Here is a 24,914-nt window from a genome sequence, read left to right on the forward strand (position 1 = left end):
AAATGTCATGAAGAACCTAGGGGTAAGACAGGAATAAAGATGCAGACCTACTGGAGAACGGACTTGAGGATATGGGGAGGGGGAAGGGTAAGCTGTGACAAAGCGAGAGAGAGGCATGGACATATATACACTACCAAATGTAAGGTAGATAGCTAGGGGGAAGCAGCCGCAAGGCACAGGGATATTAGCTCGGTGCTTTGTGACAGCCTGGAGGGGTGGGATAGGGAGAGTGGGAGGGAGGGAGACGCAAGAGGGAAGACATATGGGAACATATGTATATGTATAACTGATTCACTTTGTTATAAAGCAGAAACTAACACACCATTGTAAAGCAATTATACCCCAATAAAGATGTTTAAAAAAAAAAAAAATCTACAAACAGTAAATCCTGGAGAGGGTGTGAAGAAAAGGGAACCCTCTTGCACTGTTGGTGGGAATGTAAATTGATACCGCCACTATGGAGAACAGTATGGAGATTCCTTAAAAAGCTGAAAATAGAACCACCATACGACCCAGCAATCCCACTACTGGGCATATACCCTGAGAAAACCATAATTCAAAAAGAGTCACATACCACAATGTTCATTGCAGCTCTATTTACAGTAGCCAGGACATGGATGCAACCTAAGTGTCCATCGACAGATGAATGGATAAAGAAGATGCGGCACATATATACAATAGAATATTAGTCATAAAAAGAAACGAAATTGTTATTTGTAGTGAGGTTGGTGGACCTAGAGTCTGTCATACAGAGTGTAGTAAGTCGTAAAGAGAAAGACAAATACTGTATTTTAACACATATGGAATCTAAAAAAAAAAAAAGGCATGAAGAACCTAGGGGTAGGACAGGAATAAAGACACAGACCTACTAGAGAATGGACTTGAGGACACGGGGAGGGGGAAGGGTAAGCTGGGACAAAGTGAGAGAGTTTCATGGACATATATACACTACCAAATGTCAAACCTATAGCTAGTGGGAAGCAGCTGCATAGCACAGGGCGATCAGCTAGGTGCTTTGTGACCACCTAGAGGGGTGGGATAGGGAGGGTGGGAGGGAGGGAGATGCAAGAGGGAAGAGATAAGGGGATATATGTATACGTATAGCTGATTCACTTTGTTATAAAGCAGAAACTAACACACCATTGTAAAGCAATTACACTCCAATAAAGATGTTTTTAAAAAAATACCTAGAGACATGAAAATGAAAACAGGACAATGCAAAACCTATGAGACATAGCAAAAGCAGTTCAAAGGGGAAGTATATAGCAATATAATCTTACCTCAGGAAACAAAACTCTCAGACAACATAACCTTACACCTAAAACAACTAGAAAAAGAACAGACAAAACCCAAAGTTAGTAGAAGGAAAAAAATCATAAAGCTCAGAGCAGAAATAAATGAAATAGAGACAAAGAAAGCAATAGAAAAGATCAATGAAACTAAAAGTTGGTTCTCTGAAAAGATAAACAGATTGATAAACCTTTAGCCAGACTCATCAAGAAAAAAAGGGAGAGGGCTCAAACCAACAAAATTAGAAGTGAAAAAGGAGAAGTTACAACGGACACTACAGAAATACAAAGGATAATAAGAGATTACTACAAGCAACTATATGCCAATAAAATGGACAACCTAGAAGAAATGGACAAATTCTTAGAAAGGTACAATCTCCCAAGACTGAACCAGGAAGAAATAGAAAATATGAACAGACCAGTCACAAGTACTGAAATCGAAACTGTGATTTAAAAACTCCCAACACACAAATATCCAGGACCAGATGGTTTCACAGGCAAATTCTATCAAACATTTAGAGAAGAGTTAACACCTGTCCTTCTCAAACTATTCCAAAAGATTGCAGAGGAAGGAATGCTCCCAAACTCGTTCTTTGTGGCCACTATCACCCTGATACCGAAACCAGACAGAGGTATCACTAAAAGAGAAAACTGATGAACACAGACGCAAAAATCCTCAACAGAATGCTAGCACACCAAATACGACAATGCATTAAAAGGATCATACACCATGATCAAGTGGGATTTATCCCAGGGATGCAAGAATTTTTCAATATCTGCAAATCAATCAGTGTGATACACCACATTAACAAATTGAAGAATAAAAACCATGTGATCATCTCAATAGATGCAGAAAAAGCTTTCAACAAAATTCAACACCGATTTATGATAAAAACTCTCCAGAAAGTGGGCATAGAGGGAACCTACCTCAACATAATAAAGGCCATATATGACAAACCCACAGCTAACGTCAACAGTGAAAAGCTGAAAGCATTTCCTCTAAGATCAGGAACAAGACACGGATGTTCACACTCGCCACTTTCATTCAACGTAGTCTTAGAAGTCCTAGCCATGGCAATCAGAGAAGAAAAAGAAATGAAAGGAATCCAAATTGGAAAAGAAGAAGTAATACTGTCACTGTCTGTAGATGACATGACACTATACACCGAAAATCCTAAAGATGCTGCCTGAAAACTATCAGAGCTCATCGATGAATTCAGTAAAGTTGCAGGACATAAAATTAATACACAGAAATCTGTTGCATTCCTATACACTAACAATGAAAGATCAGAAAAAGAAATGAAGGAAACAATCCCATTTACCATCGCATCAAAAAGAATTAAATACCTAGAAATAAACCTACCCAAGGAGGCAAAAGACCTGTACTCTGAAAACTATAAGACGCTGATGAAAGAAATCGAAGATGATGCAAACAGATGGAAGGATATACCATGTTCTTGGATTGGAAGAATCAGTATTCTCAAAATGACTATACTACCCAAGCCAATCTCCAGATTCAATGCAATCCCTATCCAACTACCAATGGCATTTTTCACAGAACAAAAAAAAATTCTTTAATTTATATGGAAATACAAAAGACCCTGAATAGTCAACGCAAGCTTGAGAAAGAAAAATGGAGCTGGAGGCATCAGGCTCCCTGACTTCAGACAGTACTACAGAGCTACAGTAATCAAAACAGTATGGTGCTGGCACAAAACGAGAAATACATTCAGTAGATCAATGGAACAGGATAGAAAGCCCAGAAATAAACCCATGCACCTATGGTCAGTTAATCTTCAACCAAGGAGGCAAGAATATACAATGGAGAAAAGACAGCCTCTTCAATAAGTGGTGCTGGGAAAACTAGACAGCTACATGTAAGATAATGAAATTAGAACATTCTCTTACACCACACACAAAAATATATTTAAAATGGATTAAAGACCTAAATGTAACACTGGATACTATAAAACCCTTAGAGGAGAACATAGGCAGAACACTCTGACACAAATTGTAGCAATATCTTTTTGGATTCACCTCCTAGAGTAATGAAAATAAAAACAAGAATAAACAAATGGAACCTAATTAAACTTAAAAGCTTTTGCACAGCAAAGGAAACCATAAACAAAATGAAAAGACAACCTACAGAATGGGAGAAAATATTTGCAAACGAAGCAACCAACAAGGGATTAATCTCCAAAATATATAAACAGCTCATGCAGCTCACTATCAAAAAAAAAAAAACCAGCTCAATCAAAAAATGGGCAGAAACATTAAAAAGAATGAAATAATGCCTTTTGCAGCAACATGGATGGACATAGAGATTATCATATTAAGTGAAGTAAGTCAGACAGAGAAAGACAAATATCCTGATATCACACACACACAAAAAAAAATTCCAAAATCCCACCAGGGTATTTACTGTTGCTTTCTTTCTCCAACAAGTAGTTATTTTCTTTAATTGATTAATTATTAGTGATGTCTTAATAAAGATTAATGAACACATAATAGTATTTATTGTAAACTCTACATTTATTAAAAGAAAAAAAACAATGGGCAGAAGATCTAAATAGACATTTCTCCAAAGAAGACATATAGATGGCCAAAAGCACATGAAAAGATGCTCAACATTCCTAATTATTAGAGAAATGCAAATCAGAATTACAATAAGGTATCACCTCACACCAGTCAGAATGGCCATCATCAAAAAGTCTACAAAACAATAAGCGCTGGAGATGGTGTGGAGAAAAGGGAACCCTCCTACACTGTTGGTGGGAATGTAAATTGATACAGCCACTATGGAGAACAGTATGGAGGTCCATAAAAAACTAAAAATAGAACTACCATACTACCCAGCAGTCCCACTACTGGGCATATATCTGGAGAAAACCATAATTCAAAAAGATACGTGCATCCCAATGTTCATAGCAACACTATTTATAATAGCCAAGTCATGGAAGCAACCTAAATGTCCATGGACATATGAATGGATAAAGAAGATGTGGTACCTATATACAATGGAATATTACTCAGCCATAAAAAAAGAATGAAATAATGCCACTTGCAGAACATGGATGGACCTAGAGATTATCATACTAAGTGAAGTAACTCAGACAAAGACAAATACCATATGGTACCACTTATATGTGGAATCAAAAACATAAATAAACGATACAAACGATACAAAACAGCAACAGACTCACAGACTAAGAAAATAAATTTACGGCTGCCAAAGGGAAAAGGTGGCGGCAGGGGAGGGATTAATTAGGAGTTTTGGATTAACATATACACACTACTATATATAAAATAAACAACAAGGACCTACTGTATAGCATAGGGAACTCTACTCAATATTCTGTAATAACTTAAATGGGAAAAGAATTTGAAAAATAGGTATACGTGTAACTGAGTCACTTTGCTGTACACCTGAAACTAACACAACATTGTAAATCAGTTATACTCCAATATTAAAGTATGGTATAAATACTAAATAAATCATGGTATAAATAAATCATGACCTGGTTTGTTTCAAATGGATGACTAAGCACTAGATAGCTTCTCATTTGTGAAGGGTGAACAACAAGCACTAATGATCAAAGAAGTGAGGCTTTTAAGCTTGTGAATAATCCTGCACTAGCCCCCGAGAGAAGTAATTTTTGTTCCAGCCACTTAGAGCCCGTCACTTGAGGATATCTCCCTCCATTGAAAGCTAGTATCTTCGATGCTTCCTTTGACTGAAAGCTTTACAAAGGCAGAGTATCTGGCTTCTTGTTATGTTATTGGTGGTCAGGTAACAGTGGTGAGTGAAGTACTCTGACCCTAAGGTAACCAAACCTCATTAGCCAGCCTGCTGCATCGAAGAGTCGGCCAGCGGCCATGCTGGAGCCTTTGCAGGCTCTCGAGTCGGACGCCTCCCCCACCCGCCAGCCCCTCTGAGGCAGGAAGGAGCAGCTGCAGCACCGCCACCCACCCACCCCGCCTGCCCCGAGTGTAATCGTGGAACAGCTTTCCTGCTCTGCGTCACCAGGCATCAGAAGAATCCACAAGCTCCCGAGTCCAGGGTCTAACAGCCCAACGGAAATGCCGAGTGGCCTTAGCAAGCAGAGCCCCGGGCACCTCCAGGGCCCACGAGAACTGGGTGGGTGTCTAAGGAGGGAACTGGGAGCCAGCAGAGCGAGGGAAGAGCAGGCCGGGGAAGGTCCCAGGCATCCGCTCCGCTAGTATTTTAAAACCTGTGCTGGAATGTTCACCTGGGGAAAGCGTGAGGTATTCTTTGTGCCTGCAGTTATTTCCAAATGACAGTATTTGACATTAAGGAGATACGAGGCGATCAGTTGAAATTATTCACTTCAGTAACTGCTCTTTAATCCTGCCTGCACATTAGAATAATTTGAGGAGTTAAAAAAAAAAAAAAATCCTACAGCCCAGAGAGTCTGATTTAATTATGCTCTGGGTGAGGCCTGGGTAACAGTATTTTTTTTCAACTGGGTGTCATGTAGCCTGATTGAGAATCACCGATTTCAGGACATTTTGCTGCTTGGGTTACCGTCTCTCCTGCTCTCGCGATCATATATATTGTCACTTCTTTTCTGCCCTATAGACACAGCAGATGCTTTCTCTCTGAGAACCGACCTCCCTCACTCAGTGTTCACAGGAGTGGCCCTGGGCTCGTATAACTACGATCCATCATTAGTTTTCAGAGACAAGTCTTTGGGGGTCAGGCAGCTCCCAGGCCGCTCAGGGTCTCTTGCGTGCTGAAGAGCTTGCTTTATTCTACGTGAGTCAGAACTACCCAGGGCGCAGCGGTATGTTGCTACTGCAGACAGCGAATTGTTCAGGATTTCTTTCCTTTTAAGGTTTAATGGTTTGCGATATCTTGTGCCCCTCTATAATGAAGAGGAAAAAAAGACAGCTTCTTAATTCATTTACGTATTCAGCATTTTTTAAAGGTCAAAGCCCTTTAAAAGAAGCCCTACTAAATGCAAATCAGGTTCACCCGGACAGGAAGAAGGGGCGTTCTTTTCAAAGGCTCTATCCATTTAATCTTAGCCTGGACCAGAAAATAAGGAAGCCTTTGGCCCGGGCTTTGCTGACCTGAGGTCAGATGGGGAGCCGGTTTGCAGGGCGCTGACGCCCTGGCGTGACCCGCATGTAGGACCAGGCCGGGGTCTCGACCGGGAGATCCTCTGGATTCCCTGCCTGTTCCCTCTGACCTCCTTGCTGCACTCGGATCCCTGTTAACTCAGTGTTTTAATTCCTTAGGCATTCCAGAAGTGTTCCTTTATGGATGTAAATTCAAACAGTCACGCTGAGCAGTCCCGGGCTGACAGTCACGTTAAAGACACTAGGCCGGGGGCCACAGCCCTCCCCAAGGAGAAGAAGGTAACGTGGCAATTACACGTTGGCCACCCGGCGGGCCGTCCTTCTTTCCTTGCTCTGACACTAATACTGCTCTGTGCTTGAGCTTCTGTACCTTCTCTTTCTTCCTCACCCTTCTTTTTTTCTTTTTTAAACTAATGGAGACACAGCTTGGGGTTTCACCAGAGATCTCTGGCTCAGGTTTCCTGAGCGGACGCTGTGTTCCTTCCTGTGCACAGCACACAACAGTTTATGCAGAATTCAGGCATTATCTTCCCAAACCAAAGATATACATACACCTTTCAAGATTTTCTAGAACAATGCTGGTGGAACAAATGCAAACATCAACCAAGTAGGTAGCAGTTTTTCTAATTTGTATCATGTCTTCTGGACCAAAGACATCTACGTTAAAAGTAGGTGAAAGCTTTAGATTCCAGGAAGAGAATGCATAGCAGAGCTGTCTATCTGCCATCCGCAGGCGTATCCATGGAAACATACACACATGTATTTGCACACATGTTCGAGGATGCCAAACAGAGTTTTTGTTACTCTTAGAAATTCTCAAAGTGTACCTGCCAAGGCAGTAAGTTCAGTATCGTTTTAGTGCCACTAAACTTTGTGGCATTCTCATGGCTTCCAAACAGACGTCCAGGCTCTGAAACAGAGGTCACTGTCATGACATAGAACTTTAAGGAGAGGAGATTAACCTGCATATTTGAACTTCAACTTTGTAAGTTGAATCTAGAGCTTTTGTGATTTTTGGAAATAGAGCCATCTTATTTAAATGAAGCCTCTGTCTAAATTTCAGGGTAAAAAGCTTATCATGACCAACTCAAGCCTTAACATTTTGTGCCAGGAACTTGTATCTTAGAATTCAAAGGTTCTAGCGTCCTTTAAATAAAGTCAAACAAATCAGCCATAATATATAGCCCAGTAGTCACTCCGCATAGGTACCTCAGTGCAGGAATAAGTAAGCTCAGTGAAAGAGATACAGGATCACACAATCGGAGGGCTATTCTAGCACAGTCCTTCAAGAGATGCAGTCCTGGGGCTTACAGCTCTCAGCCGTGCAGCCCCCCACAGAGGCTGACCTGCTCCCCCCCGGCTCCCAGCTTTCCCAGAGCCCTTGTGTAAACTCCGCCAGCCACGGATCTGGCAAGTGGAGCTGTTAACCAGGCAATGGGGATGGGGGCTCTCTAGGCACGGGGGAGATTAGGAGACTGTCTGGATAAATCCTTCTTGTGAGGGAAGCCTCCTATTAATGGGAATTGAACCCATAATTATCACACTGGAAATACGTTGCTTCTTCAGTCTGTGGACTTTCCTTCTGTGGCCTTATTAAAGCCAATTCACAGAAGGTCCTGGCAGGTCCTGAGTTATGTGCTGTACTTGGGCCAGTGTGACCGTTTCTTTTAAACACTGGCCCGGAGCTTCTCGAAGATCCCTCTGGATACAATCATCATCTCATTGTAGAATTTTGCTAATTTGCTAAAAAGCTGCATGGGGTTTCTTGCCCTGCAATTAGAAATCCATATTCCATCGATCACACTGATCTCAATCAAGGGTCCATCAGATACTAAGCAGGTCTGTACTGAATGCCCAACACCAGGGCATTAAACACTAGGTTTAATTACAGATGCTTTTTCTGGATAATTATACTCAGTAGACGGATCTACTTAATAACCGTGACTATCAGACCTGTCCCCAAAGTATTGTCATTATTAACCTCTTCCTGGGCTATTCATCTACCCTTCTGTAACTCAAATGTTTCTTAAAGTTTTTTTCCTCTTATTATGAAGTGCTAGTCTAGTACTTACTTTTATGCAATTTTTCTACAACTTATGTTTCCAATTTTGGTTTCTTCCCCAAATGCATATGGTCCCTGCTTCACCAGTTGTCTGAACAACCCAAACCTCGGGGCCCCAAAACAGATATTAATGAGGCTTAACTACCTTTCCTGCAGAGTCCTGACTATCTAAGACTACCTAAGATATCGTTGTGAGATTACATGACGACCGTGAACAAGTTACCCTGGACAAAGCTGATGCCCTTACTTTGATCCAGGCTTTCACTTTTCTAGCCCACTTCCAAAAATGCTGGGTCATGTGAAACCTACACTTGACATCTTTATCTTACTGACTTTCCATTGGAGGATTCCTGCTAGTAGATCTGTTTTAAATTACGTATATTGCTGGGTGGCATTTGAAATATTTAACAGTGGGTATGACACGGGCCCTGACCAATCAGAACAGATGCCAGCCCTAACCCCCCAATCAATGAGGCCAGCAGAACAGTAGCCCTGCAGATGCAATTCCTCCTGTGACTCAAGGGTAAAGTCGCACTCAGGTCCTAGCATGATACGCTGACTCCCTGTTTGGAGCTGAAACCTTAAGCTGAAACCTCATTTATTTTTCTTCTTGCAACGTTTACTTGATGCATTCGTTGTTGATTCTAAATTTAAAATCCCACCAAAGAGATGATATTGTTCCACTGAATCTCATTGTAGCAGCTGAATCTCGTTGCTCTTGTTTGGGGCCTGATGCGGCTGACGGGAAGTTAAACAGGAGGTGTCTGGTGGCTCATGCACCTTGGATCCTGTGCCGTATTTCCATGTGATAAATGCTGACTTTGTTGTCTCTGTGCGTTATTGCTTGAACGTGTACAGACATTCTTTCTGGTTTTAACCAGGCCGCAGGATCGCTCTAGGCTGTCTTTGGTGGAGCCTGGGTTCTTGCGCTTCGTTGTGTTGTCATTGCTTTAACCCAACAGGCTTCTTGGGATCGTGTCCCATCCTGTTCTAATCACCTCTTCCTCTTGGGCTCCTACAGCCAGAAGAAAGGACAGCAGTGCCTTGGAAGTGACAAGGCATGGCTAGTGGTAGCATGGTGGCAGGGCCCGAGGCTACCGATACACCCGTGCCTGGTGGAGCATTCTCCATACCTGGTTCTCACTGCTGGGCTCTTACCTTCTGAATCTCTCGGTGAGAACCTCAGAAGTGCAGCTTTCCTCGGCATCAGAGCACACAGAGAACCAGAGCTGAATCATGTAGTTAAAATATTGTACCTGATTACCTATTTGGTATAAATACCCAGAAATGAGAATTGAAATGTCTAGGTCAAACAGAAACCATTTTAAAGGGTTTTGATTTGTTTGTACCACCAGAGGGCCAAGCAGAAAAATTGTAGAGTACCCAGATCTTCATGGATGAAAGCTGGAGTCTTTGTTAATGGGTATTACATTAAAAATTCTTGTTTCAAGGAAAAGCTGGATCATGTTGTCACAGTCACCGCTTGAGCCTCAAGTATCTGTCTTGTAAATGTTTAGATGACGTCTTGGCAGCATTGGCAGCACTGTCACTCTGAATTGGGATTTGATCATCTTGGCTACGATTAGCGTGAAGGTCATTTTGACACTTTACTTGGCAAGTTTAAGTACAAACTGCAAGTATGTTTTCAAATCTGTGATTTGACCAGGGAAAAATGGTTTTTTTTCATCTCAAAGTACCATACCCAAGCAATGCAGAGTCGTTATAGGACAATCCCCAAACAAGAAGCAGAGATGAGACTGAAATATGAAATAACTAGTTGGCAGAGACGTGAAAACTTTCCTGGTCTAGTTCCTTGGTTTATAAGCAAGAAAACTGAGGCCCAAGGAGGTGAAATGACTTGCCTAAAATAACACAGTTAAGTGGCAGATCCGGGTTAGAGTCAAAATCTGCCTGCTCATGTATTGTGCTTTCTACGATGCCATGCCACTCTTCTGGTTTTAGAGTCGGCTAAGCTCACAATCAGATGTTGAAAAGAGGAGGTGTGTTGGTCCAGAACTGGTCCCTTTATTCTCTTAACTGCTCCTCCCACCAAAATTTGAAATCCTTGAAATATTTTGCTAATTGAGATTTTCATCTTGTGCAAACACAGGGCATTTTTGGAAGTTGGAGAACCAAGCCACCCAAGGTAAACAGAGCTGTAGGCTTTGGACTGGTGTGTAACGAATGTGCTTGGCCCGCATGTTTTGAAGTGTAATTAAAGAAACAATCTAGTTGTAGCCCACTTTGGGGGGGTGTGGTTTTGTGGAGTAACATGTCCTACACTATTCTACCAGAATTTGGAATTTTTCCACGAAGACGTACGGAAATCTGATGTTGAATATGAAAATGGCCCCCAAATGGAATCCTGGAAGGTGAGTCCACCAGGTCTGTGTTCCAACTGATACCATGCAGATTAATTCCCTTCCTTTGCAGATCCATTTCTGATCACTATGTGTGGTTTCCCTCCTCCACTCTCCCTCCCAGGTTACCGCAGGGGCTTCCATACCTAGTGACCATCCTAAATGGGAAAGAGGAATGGAGAATAGTATTTCTGATGCAGCAAGAACATCAGAATACAAAACTGACATCTTAATGAAGGAAAGTTCCATATCCACTAAGAGTTTACTTAGAGACGGTAGAAACTATTCCCAGAAAAACGTGTCCAGGGTCAATTCTAGTTTCTCTGGCGTTAGTTCCTTAGAAGATGAAATCAACAAAGGACCTAAAATCTCAGGGCTGCCGTACCCTGTATGTGACACTGAGAATCAGAAGATGAATTATGGGAAGACAAAGGGGGTGATCCAGCAAGGACAAGAAAATACAGATAAGTGTCACCTTCCCTCTCCCACTAGATCAACCGAATCGACTATTCGTGATGTCAAAACTCAAGACCGAGAGGTTCCCTTAACAGAGTTTGGCCAAGTTGTCCTAAGACCGAAGGGAGCCAGGCCCGCTAACGTGACGCCTGATGAGGATGGAGAGTCAACGGCAGGCTCTCCCACCGAGGAGAGTGCAACCACCGACAGCATTGCCTTCATGATCACCAAAACCGCGGTCCAAGTTCTCTCCAGCGGGGAGGTCCGCGACATAGTGAGCAAACAGGGGCAAGATGTACAGACGGTCAACATTGACGCCAAAAAAGAGACAGCTTCCCAGCAAGAAGGCACTGACAGCGAAGAGCCGGTCGTGTGCCTGGACAAGAAACCCGTGATCATCATTTTTGATGAACCCATGGACATCCGGTCCGCATACAAGAGACTTTCAACCATATTTGAGGAATGCGACGAGGAACTGGAGAGAATGATGACAGAGGAGAAGATAGAGGAAGAGGAGGAGAATGGAGATACTGCGGTCCAGAGTAACATCTCCCAAAAGCTTCCTAAGGAGGGGGCCTCGGGCAACCTCGGAGCAGGGCGGGAGGCTGAGAGTGAATTCCAGCCGCACTTCCTTTCAGCGGAGACCGGAATATCAGGAGGACAGGAAGTGACTAGAACCGAGCAGAGCAAGTTCAACCCAGCCGATTCTCCAAGTTCAGAAAGCCAGGGCGACACGACCGACGACCAGTTTGAAAGCCCCAAGAAAAAGTTCAAATTCAAATTCCCGAAAAAGCAGCTCGCCGCTCTTACGCAAGCCATTCGCACGGGAACCAAGACGGGGAAGAAGACGTTGCAGGTGGTGGTCTATGAAGAGGAGGAAGAGGACGGCACTTTGAAGCAGCACAGAGAAGCCAAGCGCTTCGAGATCAGCGGGTCTCGATCCGAAGACACCCCGAAAGGTATGCTCAGGAGACTAGAGCAGCCCAGTCTGGAGAGCACAGCTCCGATTTCGAGAACTGATGAAATCAGAAAAAATACCTACAGGACGTTGGACAGCCTGGAGCAGACCATCAAACAGCTGGAAAATACGATCAGTGAGATGAGTCCCAAAGCCCTAGTTGATACCTCGTGTTCCTCCAACAGAGAGTCTGTTGCAAGCTCATCCCACGTGGCCCAGGAGGCCTGTCCCCAGTCCTTGCTAGTCCTGGATGAAGCTCCCACTGCCCTAGAGCCCCCCTCGTCTGTACCTTCAGCTTCACGTAAGGTATCTTGGTCTGACGGAAAATGAAAAGAGCCAGCTGCTTTCTTAAATCTGTCATAATCACCATTAGCGAAAGGTGTCTTGTGATTTACTTGCTTCCTTTCAGGTGGCTCGTTTCGTTTGGTCTCGTTGTCTGTTCGCAATGATCCTTCCTCTCACACTTTCTCCCTCGCCTTCAGAACAACAACAACTAGGTGTCTAACAGCTAATTGATTCTGTTTTTACCTCTGTTGCTGACTGGTGTTGGGAAAACCGCAAAGGATGCTGGGTCAGCCATTTGCCGTTGGAGTGATTGCTCTGATACTCACATTAAAATCCGTTTGATCGGTAGTGGAGCAGTGTTATTCTGTTTGATTCTTCAAATTAACCCCAGTGGTGTCTCCTGGTGTCCGTCTCCTAGATCTGTCCTGCATGTAGGGCTGTGGCTTCTCGCGTTGAGCTTCTCTGTGGACAGTGGCGCGGCCTCGGGGGTAAGCCGCTCACACGTGTCCTTTCTCTCCCCCCCCCTTGCTGCTTCTCCCCACAGGGCCCCACGGGAACCCCTCAGACGAGCAGGATGCCGATCCCCATGAGTTCCAAGAACAGACCCGGAAGCCTGGACAAACCTGGCAAGCAGTCCAAACTGCAGGACCCCCGCCAATATCGTCAGGTAGTTTTACCTTAAACCCAATATTGGATGGACGCTCTTGCACTTAAGAAACAAGTCACTGACTTAGTTTATACCAAATATTGCATTTTTCTTTGTAAGATACGGTTTACGTACACGTCCTGGATCTGGGGGCATGAAGAGAGTCTAAAAGCCTCTGTTGAATTTCTCACCACTCTTTTGCATGCTCGCAGTGAAACAGCTTATACTTTGTGACTCCAAAGTTGACCTGTTAACACAAGGTGGCGGGCCAGGTGGCTTTCCTTGGGGGAGTGTAGTGGTTCATCAGAACACCTTGGGAAACCGAGACAGACAAAGCTGCCCTGAAAGTCACCAGCACTAACGTGTACGTGGACGGCATCGCACTAGAGGCCCATTAACACTCCGTCACGATGCCTCAGCCCCGCCCCAGTAACAGCCCTCACGCAACCCTCACGTCTCCACCCAGCGCCCGGAGACGGTAGTAGAATGATGTGCCTGTTCTCACAAACACTCTTCTTCCTTCTTCCCTGTTCTGTACACCCTCTGCTCTGCACTTCGGGGGTTTCTCCCAGGTCCAGTACAGCACGACAAGACTTAGCTCAGGCCTTGAACTGGTTTGGTTTGGTGTCTTTGATTTAATGACTCTCAGAAGGGCTGTGTTGCCAGACCCTGTGGATTGATGGTGTTACCAGCTTTCTGACAAACTGTCTCCTGCCATCTTTATTTGCAGGCTAATGGAAGTGCTAAGAAAGCTGGTGGGGACTGTAAGCCTACTTTCCCCTCCTTACCTGCTTCTAAGATTCCAGCCCTTTCTCCCAGCTCTGGGAAAAGCAGTTCTCTGCCTTCTTCTAGTGGTGACAGCTCTAACTTCCCTAATCCACCTGCTACTAAACCATCGGTTCCTTCTAACCCTCTCAGCCCCCAAACAGGACGATCTGCTCCCTCTGCCTCCCTCATCCCCTCTGTCTCTAATGGCTCCTTGAAGTTTCAGAGCCCCACTCATACAGGTAAAGGTCACCATCTCTCATTCTCACTGCAGACTCAGAATGGCCGAGCAGCCCCTCCTTCCTTCTCCTCCTCCCTGCCCCCCCCTGCCTCCCCAGCTTCACTGAATCAAGGTGCCAAGAGCATCAGAACCATCCATACTCCTAGCCTCACCAGCTACAAGGCACAGAGCGGAAGTTCAAGCAAAGCCACCCAGTCCACAGCAAAGGAAACCTCTTAAAGGCCAAATCCTATTAGGCACGAGTCGGAGTTGCATTTAAGAAAAAAAAAATTTTTAACAGTCTTCGACAAGTGTTTTCACAAGAGAATGTAACATATCGCTGTACTGTTTGAGGTTTAATGCTAAGTATGTGCTAAATACTGGATTAATAGATTTCAGTAAAGCTTGTTTGTTTTTTTACTTTGTCGCTGTTATCATTACATAGTGTTTACTGTCTCTATTCAATACCTGTTCAATGAAGTAAGCATGTGTTACCAAAAGAGAGTATGGCAGGAGAGAAGGGTGTGGTGAGACAAGAAAAAAATGTATGAAGCATGTAAAACATGTATGATTCCAGAATTTTAGTATGTTTTGTATAAAAATATTTTTCATTACGGAGACTAGACGTGAACAGAGAAATACACAAGTGTGACTATACAAATTGTAAAACAGATACTATAATATTTCCTTTTATTTTAGTGTTATTTAGCTTTATTACAGATTTCTATTTTTGTCAAAACTTCATGGTTCCTTTCGAGATCTTTTTTGCCAAAACATTTTGATACTGTAGCATTGTACATTTGAAAGTAGCATGCTAGACAATAAGCCAATGAACTTCTACACAAGCCAACGCAGAGGCACATGTAGAAGGCAATGATCAACCCTACTGCACTGCCATGAAAATTATGTATAATAATTTGCCGGCCCAAGCAAGCTAGTTTTGTTCTGTTTCTTTCTTTTTTCTCTTTTCTAACATATTGGGAGTCTCTGGTTGTTTTCTTTGCAGTATCTAAATCCTTCCTTTGTTTTCTGAGACCTGGTAACCCACACGATTGCATTGTGGATTTTAGAATGTACACTTCTGTACGGTTCTGTAAACTGACCAATTTTTGTAAATATATAAATAGACCAAAAATACTGTATGTGACAGCACATAGAGTAGTTTTCCCACACCAAAGTTAATTTTTATGCATGCTTTAAAAATATATCTTGGGATGGGCAGAAATGGAACTTCCTGGACATTTTTAAAAAGCAACAAGTTTGCACAGCTAGAGTGTTTTTGTAAATAAATGTATTTGTATAACACAGTTATGTAATATACAGAACTATAAGCAGAGACTTTGCAAAACTAAATAAAGGGCTGCATGCTTATTATTTTTTGTACCTTGTCCCTATAACTACTTCCTAGTCAAAGAACGCAACCGTTACCAAGTTAAAAGGTTTTGGCTTTGAGGGCATGGTAAGTAAACATGTAACCAGATGCAAACTGCTTTTCTGAAAGTTGTGCTTTTCTTTTTTTCTTTTTAACATCTCTATTGGAGTATAATTGCTTTACAGTGGTGTGTTAGCTTCTGCTTTATAACAAAGTGAATCAGTTATACATATACATACGTCCCCATATCTCTTCCCTCTTGCGTCTCCCTCCCTCCCACCCTCCCTATCCCACCCCTCCAGGCAGTCACAAAGCACCGAGCTGATAGCCCTGTGCTATGCGGCTGCTTCCCACTAGCTAGCTATTTTACGTTTGGTAGTGTATATTATGTCCATGCCACTCTCTCACTTTGTCCCAGCTTACCCTTCCCCCTCCCCGTATCCTCAAGTCCGTTCTCTAGTAGGTCTGCATCTTTATTCCTGTCCTTCCCCTAGGTTCTTCATGACCATTTTTTCTTTTTTAGATTTAATATATATGTGTGTGTTAGCATATGGTATTTGTTTTTCTCTTTCTGACTTACTTCACTCTGTATGACAGTCTCTAGGTCCACCTACCTCACTACCAATAACTCAGTTTCATTCCTTTTTATGGCTGAGTAATATTCCATTGTATATATGTGCCACATCTTCTTTATCCATTCATCTGTTGATGGAAACCCATGCACATATGGTCACCTCATCTTTGATAAAGGAGGCAAGAATATACAATGGAGAAAAGACAGCCTCTTCAGTAAGTGGTGCTGGGAAAACTGGACAGCTACATGTAAAAGAATGAAGCTAGAACACTCCCTAACACCATACACAAAAATAAACTCAAAATGGATTAAAGACCTAAATGTAAGGCCAGATACCATCAAACTGTTAGAGGAAAACATAGGCAGAACACTCTATGACATAAATCACAGCAAGATCCTTTTTGGCCCACCTCCTAGAGAAATGGAAATAAAAACAAAAATAAACAAATGGGACCTAATGAAACTTAAAAGCTTTTGCACAGCAAGGGAAACCATAAACAAGATGAAAAGACAACCCTCAGAATGGGAGAAAATATTTGCAAACGAAGCAACTGACAAAGGGTTAATCTCCAAAATATGCAAGCAGCTCATGCAGCTCAATATCAATAAAACAAACAACCCAATCCAAAAATGGGTGGAAGACCTAAATAGACATTTCTCCAAAGAAGATATACAGATGGCCAGCAAACACATGAAAAGATGCTCAACATCATTAATCATTAGAGAAATGCAAATCAAAACTACAGTGAGGTATCACTCACACGGGTCAGAATGGCCATCATCAAAAAATCTACAAACAATAAATGCTGGAGAGGGTGTGGAGAAAAGGGAACCCTCTTGCACTGTTGGTGGGAATGTAAATTGATATAGCCACTGTGGAGAATAGTATGGAGGTTCCTTAGAAAACTAAATACAGGGGCTTCCCTGGTAGCGCAGTGGTTGAGAATCTGCCTGCCAATGCAGGGGACACGGGTTCGAGCCCTGGTCTGGGAAGATCCCACATGCCGCGGAGCAACTGGGCCCGTGAGCCACAACTACTGAGCCTGCGCGTCTGGAGCCTGTGCTCCCAACAAGAGAGGCCGCGATAGAGAGGCCCGTGCACCGTGATTAAGAGTGGCCCCCGCTTGCCGCAACTAGAGAAAGCCCTTACACAGAAACGAAGACCCAACACAGCCAAAAATTAATTAATTAAAAAAAAAAACTAAATATAGAACTACCATACGACCCAGCAGTCCCACTACTGGGCATATACCCTGAGAAAACCATAATTCAAAAAGAGTCATGTACCAAAATGTTCATTGCAGCTCTATTTACAATTGCCAGGACATGGAAGCAACCTAAGCTCTGCTTTTCTGAAAGCTCTGGGATGATGCCTGGTGAGTTCCTGATAAATTCATTGCAAGTATGGTGCCTTCCCATGGAACTTGCTGACCCTCTTCTCCATGGCGGACAGCAAGCAAACCAGATACAGTTTCCACCACCCTCATTTACCAGACAGGCTCTTATTACTTTCTTTTTTAAATTTCCAGTATTAGTAAAGTAGAAATAAAATGCCTTTATCATTAGGTTTTCTTGGTTTTTTGAGTTCTCAATTTTAAAAAATATTGTTGGTCTAGAGGGAAATATGCTAGCTAACATTACACCATATGTATTCATTTTAAAAATCAGGAGAAAAGCTAGTGAAAATAATATCAAGATTATGAACTGACTGTAAGAAATCTCAGGAACCTGCTTATCATGATTTTTTGCCCCCTCCCAGTATTTAACTTGACTTCATGTAAAGTACAAATATTACTACTACTTTAGCACCTGATTTTTAAAATTTATTTAGTTTATTTTTTGGCTGCATTGGGTCTTTGTTGCTGCAATGTGGGCTTTCTCTGGTTGCGGCGAGCAGGGGCTACTCTTCATTGCGGTGCGCGGACTTTTCATTGCGGTGGCTTCTCTTTGTTTCAGAGCACGGGCTCTAGGCACTCAGGCTCAGTAGTTGTGGCACACGGGCTTTAGAGCGCAGGCTCAGTAGTTGTGGTGCATGGGCTTAGTTGCTCCATGGCATGTGGGATCTTCCCGGACCAGGGCTTGAACCCTTGTCCCCTGCACTGGCAGGCGGATTCTTAACCACTGCGCCACCAGGGAAGCCCAGCACCTGATTGTTAATGTTCTCAAACTTCAGGTTTACTGAGCTGGGATGCCTTCACTAGTAATATGTTAGTATGTCTCTACTCATGATATTAATTGTAATCACACATTTCAGGGCACACTCAGGAAAGTCATTATCTTTTTTGCCCCCCTTTTCGTCCAGTTTTATTGTGATATAATTGACATATCGTGCTGTATAAGTTTAAGGTGTACAGTGTAATGATCTGACTTACATACATCATGAAATGATGAGAACAACAAGTTTAGTGTCCAAAAAAGACATACAGATGGCCAATAGGCACATGAAAAGATGCTCAACATCACTAAAAGAGAAACGCAAATCAAAACTACAATGATGTACCACCTCACACCAGTCAGAATGGCCATCATGAAAACGTCTACAAGTAACAAATGCTGGAGGGGGTGTGGAAAAAAGGGAAGTCTTTTACACTGTTCTTGGGAATGTAAATTGGTAGAGCCACTATGGAAAACAGTATGGAGGTTCCTCAAAAAACTAAAAATAGAGTTGCCATATGATCCAGCAGTCCCACTGCTGGGCATATACCCAGACAAAACTATAATCTGAAAAGATATGTGCACCCCTATATTCATAGCAACACTATTTACAATAGCCAAGACATCGAAACAACCTAAATGTCCGTCGACAGATGAATGACAACGAAAAGGTGGTACATACATACCATGGAGTATTACTCAGCCATCAGAAAAGGATGAAATGATGCCATCTGCAGCAACATGGATAGGCCTAGAGATTATCATACTAAGTGAAGTAAGTCAGAAAGAGAAAAACAAATACCTGATGATATCACTTATATGTGTTATCTAAGTATGACACAAACCAACGCATCTGTGAAACAAAAACAGACTCACAGACATAGAGAACAGATTTGTGGTTGCCAAGGGGGAGGGCAGGATTGGGAGTTTGGGATTAGTAGAGGCCAACTATTATATGTAGTATGGATAAACAACAAGGTCCTACTGTATAGCACAGGGAACTATATTCAATATCCTATGACAAACCATTATGGAAAAGAATATATATATATATGTATGTATAACTGAGTCACTTTGCTGTACAGAAGAAATTAACACAACATTGTAAATCAACTATACTTCAATAAAATTTTTTAAAAATTTAAAAAATCAGTTTAGTGAAAATCCATAGTCTCATATAGATACAAAATTAAAGCAATAGGAAGCCATTATCTTATACTTTTTAGGTATAAAAGGTTCCAACATTTCAATCATGTCCCATAATATCAACTATATTATATAAATTATAACATATATATTACAATGTATTCGTAAAATATAATATAGCTAAAATATATACGCAAGCTAGCTGTTCATGTCAGTTTATTTGCTCCTGCGTGTGGACAAGCTGAGAATTCTTTGTGAGCAGCTATACAAAGTTTTCAGTTGACCTTCAGACTTACCAGAGCTCTGGCCAGGATGATGGTCAGTTTCAGCCAGTGTAATAAAGACTGGAGCATGTTTGCCAGGTTAGGGAAAGCTCAGCGTGTCTCCAGCATTACCTTGCCCAAGACCCGGCCAAGCGCTGCCTGCCTCCAACACCATACACAAAAGTAAACGCCAAATGGATTAGAGACCTAAATGTAAGACCAGACGCTATAAAACTCTTAGAGGAAAACATTGGCAGAACACTCTTTGACATAAATCACAGCAAGATCTTTTTTGACCCACCTCCTAGAGTAATGAAAATAAAAACAAAAATAAACAAATGAAACCTAATGAAACTTAAAAGCTTTTGCACAGCAAGGGAAACCATAAACAAGACAAAAAGACAACCCTCAGAATGGGAGAAAATATTTGCAAATGAAGCCATGGACAAAGGATTAATCTCCAAAATATACAAACAGCTCATGCAGCTCAATATCAAAAAAACAACCCAATCAAAAAATGGGTGGAAGACCTACATAGACATTTCTCCAAAGAAGACATACAGATGACCAACAAACACATGAAAAGATGCTCAACATCACTAATTATTAGAGAAATGCAAATCAAAACTACAATGAGATATCACCTCACACCAGTCAGAGTGGCCATCACCAAAAAATCTACAAATGATAAATGCTGGAGAGGGTGTGGAGAAAAGGGAACCCTCTTGCACTGTTGGTGGGAATGTAAAGTGATATAGCCACTATGGAGAACAGTATGGAGGTTCCTTAAAAAACTAAAAATAGAACCATGAGACCCAGCAATCCCACTACTGGGCATATACCCTGAGAAAACCATAATTCAAAAAGACCGCAATGTTCATTGCAGCTCTATTTACAATAGTCAGGACGTGGAAGTAACCTAAATGTCCATCAACAGAGGAATGGATAAAGAAGATGTGGTACATATATACAATGGACTATTCAGCCATAAAAAGGAACGAAATTGGGTCATTTGTAGAGACGTGGATGGACCTAGAGACTGTCATACAGAGTTAAGTGAGTCAGAAAGAGAAAAATATATATTAACGCATATATGTGGAATCTAAGAAAAATGGTATAGATGATCTTATTTGCAAAGCAGAAAAAGAGACACAGACATAGAGAACAAACGTATGGCTACCAAGGGGGAAGGGTGGGGTGGATGAACTGGGAGATGGGGACTGATATATATACACTATTGATACTATGTATAAAATAGATAACTAATGAGAACCTACTGTAGAGCACAGGGAACTCTACTCAATGCTCTGTGGTGACCTAAACGGGAAGGAAACCCAAAAACGAGGGGATATATGTATAGGTATAGCTGGTTCACTTTGCTGTACAGTAGAAACTAATACAACATTGTAAAGCAACTGCACTGCAATAAACATTTAAAAAATAAAGTGGGTGATGTTAGACTGAGTGAGCTCCTGGATTTTCCGATTTTATTCAACCACCATTAATGGACTCTTGCTACATATTATTTTAAGCTCGTCATTCAACCAACAGATGGTCGCGCCTGAAAAAAGATTCTTAGAAATAAACCATGGGGCTTCTCAGATTCATTCACCAATCAGTCCATCAACCAGTGCCCCTTACTGGCTGTGCAACCTTGGACTTCTCTTGGTTTCCTCATCTATTAATAGAAAATAGTATTGGAGCCTCCCTCACAGGATTGTTGAGAAGAATAAATGTGACGTAGTACAGAAAACTCTTAAGACAGAACCTGACGTATAGCATACTCAGTAAAGGTTAGTTAGGGTGGTTGCTGTCCCTGTCACTGCTGCAATTATGACTGGACACTGTCCCTGCCCTTAAAAGGCTTCTGGTCTGGCGGAGGAGGGGGTGGCACAAACACGGACACCCAGGGAGTAAGACAAGTCGAACTGTGGCCAGGGGAGTCCAGAAGAGCGATCATGTCATTGGCAGTGAGGGCATTTGGCCCTCGCAGGTACAATACAGAACTTTTAATAGTGTCACGGCACTAAAGAGGCTGCTTTTATTTTAATGCTGCTTGGGACTGAATTCTTTCCAACGTAAACAAATATGTACACAGACTAGGAACCAAGCCAAGCCCCTGGAATTGTGGTTACAGAAAAGGGGTCCTTTGGTGAGATCTATTTTCCATTTTCAGGCATGGGAGAAGGTGCCCTCAAATCACCCCACCCAGATGCCTTGGGTGGTGAGAGGGGCCGGTGGCCATCCCTGAGCTAAGTCCCATGAGAAAAAGTGGACACATCCAATGGGGACCGAGAGCAGGTCTGGCCATACCCCTCCTCCAGCCAGATTCATGGCAAACCCAGACCACCTCCACCAACCGCCTTGTAATTAGAACTAACTTCCCTCTCCGTGGTTCTGTAAATGCAAACGCATTTGAGAGCAACCAGGAAGCTTTTTGGGAGGGAGTCAAGGAATCAAAACGGCTTCAACTCCAAATTCAAAAGTTAATTTTGCAGAAGTAACCAGGTGACATCATCCAGGGAAACACACCACTGACCACGGGCAACCACGCACTCTCTGATCTCTGCTTCTGACGGGAGGCTGTCCAAAAGCAAGAAAGTGATCACAAGAGCGCTTCTGAGGAGAGAATCCCAGACTCTCCCAGGGCTCCTGGCCCTCCAGCTCCAGAGCCAAGCTCACCCTGGAGGCAGGAAGTTCAAGTTATACTCCGCACACCCCACCAAGCAGGCGGGGGGGGGAGTTTACAGTGCAGACCTTAGATTCACACAAAATGCTTTATTTGTTTAATGGCCTTGAATACATGTCCTCATGTCTGTGGACACATCAACAGTAACGGCCATCTGTCGCCTATCATCATGGGCCGCGTTGTGGGCTAAAGTATTCTGCATATATTGCCTCTTAATCCTCACGAAAGCCCTGTGAGAAAGTTCCCGCCGTTATCCTCCCCGTCGCGCTGCGGAACACACAGGCTGGGTAAAAGATGTAAAGTGCAGGACGGCCGTCTGGGATGAGGCTTGACCATTTTGCTCAGAGTGGACGGAATGAACCAAACGAATGAGCTTCATTCAGAAAGTCGTCCGTTTAGTCGTATTTTTATGGCAAATTTTGGCTGCCTCACCTTCAAAAGAAGGGGTAGGCAGGAAGGCGCTCAGCTCAGGGGACTAATAGTCCCATCCTGCATCCTTGGAAGGCAGGTGAAGCTGGGTCGGTAACTCAGATGGTGACTCCTTTCTCCCTGAGCCCCAGGAAGGGCAAGGGGCAAAGCGCAGAAATCCAGCCCCCTGACACGAAAGGCCCCGCCCTTCCCGACCAGGCCACGCCCCGTTTCCCAAACTCTGCCCAACCCCTGCGGCTGCTCCCTCTAGGCCACGCCTCTCCCGCGGCCCTCAATCCTCCTGGTACCTGGTTGAACTGCCCCTTCTCCAGCCCTGAGGGTAAGAGGCTCCCAAGTGGCCCCTAAAAGACGTTTCCCAGGGATTTGTTTCCTGAGGCTTCCCAGGCACAGACGGGAGTGGGCAGTTCAGTCCCTCAGTGAGAGCCTTTGAAATGCGAGGACGAGGGTCTCAATCCTATCAGATCCTAAGCTTCCTTTTAAATTACAGATGTTTTGCACGAGATAAAATGCTTGATGGCATATCGTACCTACTCTCCTACTGTCCAAAGCAAAACGTAATATAATGCCCTAACTAACGGTAATATAAGGAAGCCGTCACACGCCCGCATGGATAAGCAGAATTCAGCAACCAATGTTTTGCTGCATTTGGAGACAAACCCCATGTTTGCTGATATGACTTTTCCAAAATAGTGAACGACTCTGTTTAAAGTTTCAAAGAAAGCAAAGTACGATTCTTCCTCATATTACACATTCCTGGAAATGTTACTGCCTATTTTAAGAATGCAAAAAAAAAAAAAAAGCTTCTTATTTGTAAAACAGAACTGACCTCTAGACTCAGATCATTATAAACAGGTTTTTTGCTACGTAAACGTCCAGTGGGACATCACACGGTCCTGCTGGAGGGGGGGACAGTTCTTCCTCAGCAGCTCACTGTAGGACATCGAGTATCCCTGGCCTGCCTCCATGAAATGCCAGTTTCGCCTCCATCACTGTGACAAGTGAAAAAAAAAAAAAAACAACCTCTCACAAATACCCCAAATTTCCTCTAAAGGGCGCTGCTGCTTTGGCTGAGAACCACTGGCACAGAATAAGGAACAGACTCCACTACTGAAAAAGGCAGGGCAAACCCCAAAGGCACAAGCGTCCAGCAGTGAGGCTCCAGCCCGACACACCTCTCCCACAAAGTAACAGCACTTAGGGGCCACGCACAGAGCTCGGGTCCACTTGAATGTCCTTCTGCCTTTTCTGGACCTTTCCCATGATGCTTCTACCCATATTAGCATTTATGCTCTTTAATTCATGCCTGGAAGAACAAGTGATTAACAACAAAAGAGACCCAACCTGAAAGCAACCGTAAGGAGGAGAGGGATAGGAAATCTCGGGAAGGTGGGTGGGAACGGATTTTTCTTTTCTAAGTGCTGAGCCTCTGGGTTTACGCAATGGGTTCTGTCATTTAGAATGAGGGCCCTACCCTGCTACAGATACTATCTCCTATCTGATTTAACGTAAAAAGATGGGGAACCAGGTGGTGGCCCGTGAACTACACCCCAGCAGCCCAGTCTTGCATTTGGGATAACTTTGACTCATGTTCCAGGTTCTCAAACATGGCTGCAACCTGGGATCACATGGAAGACTTTAAAAATACCAAGGCCAGGACTTCCCTGGTGGCGCATTGGTTAGGAATCCGCCTGCCAATGCGGGGGACACGGGTTCGAGCCCTGGTCCGGGAATATCCCACATGCCGCGGAGCAACTAAGCCTGTGAGCCACAACTACTGAGCCTGCGCTCTAGAGCCCATGAGCCACAACTACTGAGCCCACGTGCCTAGAGCCTGTGCTCTACAACAAAGAGAAGCCACCTCAATGAGAAGCCCACACACCACAGCAAAGAGTAGCCCCCGCTCACCTCAACTAGAGAAAGCCCGTGCGCAGCAACGAAGACCCAACGCAGCCCAAAATTTAATTAATTATTTTTAAAAATGCTGAGGCCTGGGTCCTACCTGCAAAGATTCTAAATCAGGGATCTGAGGTGTTGCCCGTGCATGGGGATTGTCAAATCTTTCCAGGCTGAGAATCACAGTCTTCCACTAGGAAAGCAGCAGCCCCAAGAGTACTGAGAAGATGCTGTCTCTTAAAAATAAAAG

The 24,914-nt window shown here is 43.3% G+C and overlaps 1 protein-coding gene across 5 annotated transcripts in view; it reads left to right on the forward strand.

Moving 5' to 3' along the window:
- KIAA1217 (KIAA1217 ortholog) overlaps positions 1–14,384 on the forward strand; it is a 321,560-nt gene extending 307,176 nt beyond the window's left edge. For 2 of the 5 annotated variants that reach the window (XM_065870852.1, XM_065870853.1), the window contains 2 exons: positions 13,058–13,180; positions 13,890–14,384. In XM_065870852.1, coding sequence (XP_065726924.1) covers positions 13,058–13,180; positions 13,890–14,384 — 618 coding nt within the window. Of the gene's footprint in view, positions 1–6,551; positions 6,672–10,748; positions 10,827–10,938; positions 12,535–13,057; positions 13,181–13,889 lie in introns of all 5 variants that reach the window. The other 3 variants (XM_065870849.1, XM_065870850.1, XM_065870851.1) reach the window with 3 other exon arrangements.
- Positions 14,385–24,914: the final 10,530 nt, after the last annotated feature.

This window comes from Phocoena phocoena, chromosome 2 (genome assembly GCF_963924675.1).
Source record: "Phocoena phocoena chromosome 2, mPhoPho1.1, whole genome shotgun sequence".
NCBI classification, from domain to species: Eukaryota; Metazoa; Chordata; class Mammalia; order Artiodactyla; family Phocoenidae; genus Phocoena; species Phocoena phocoena.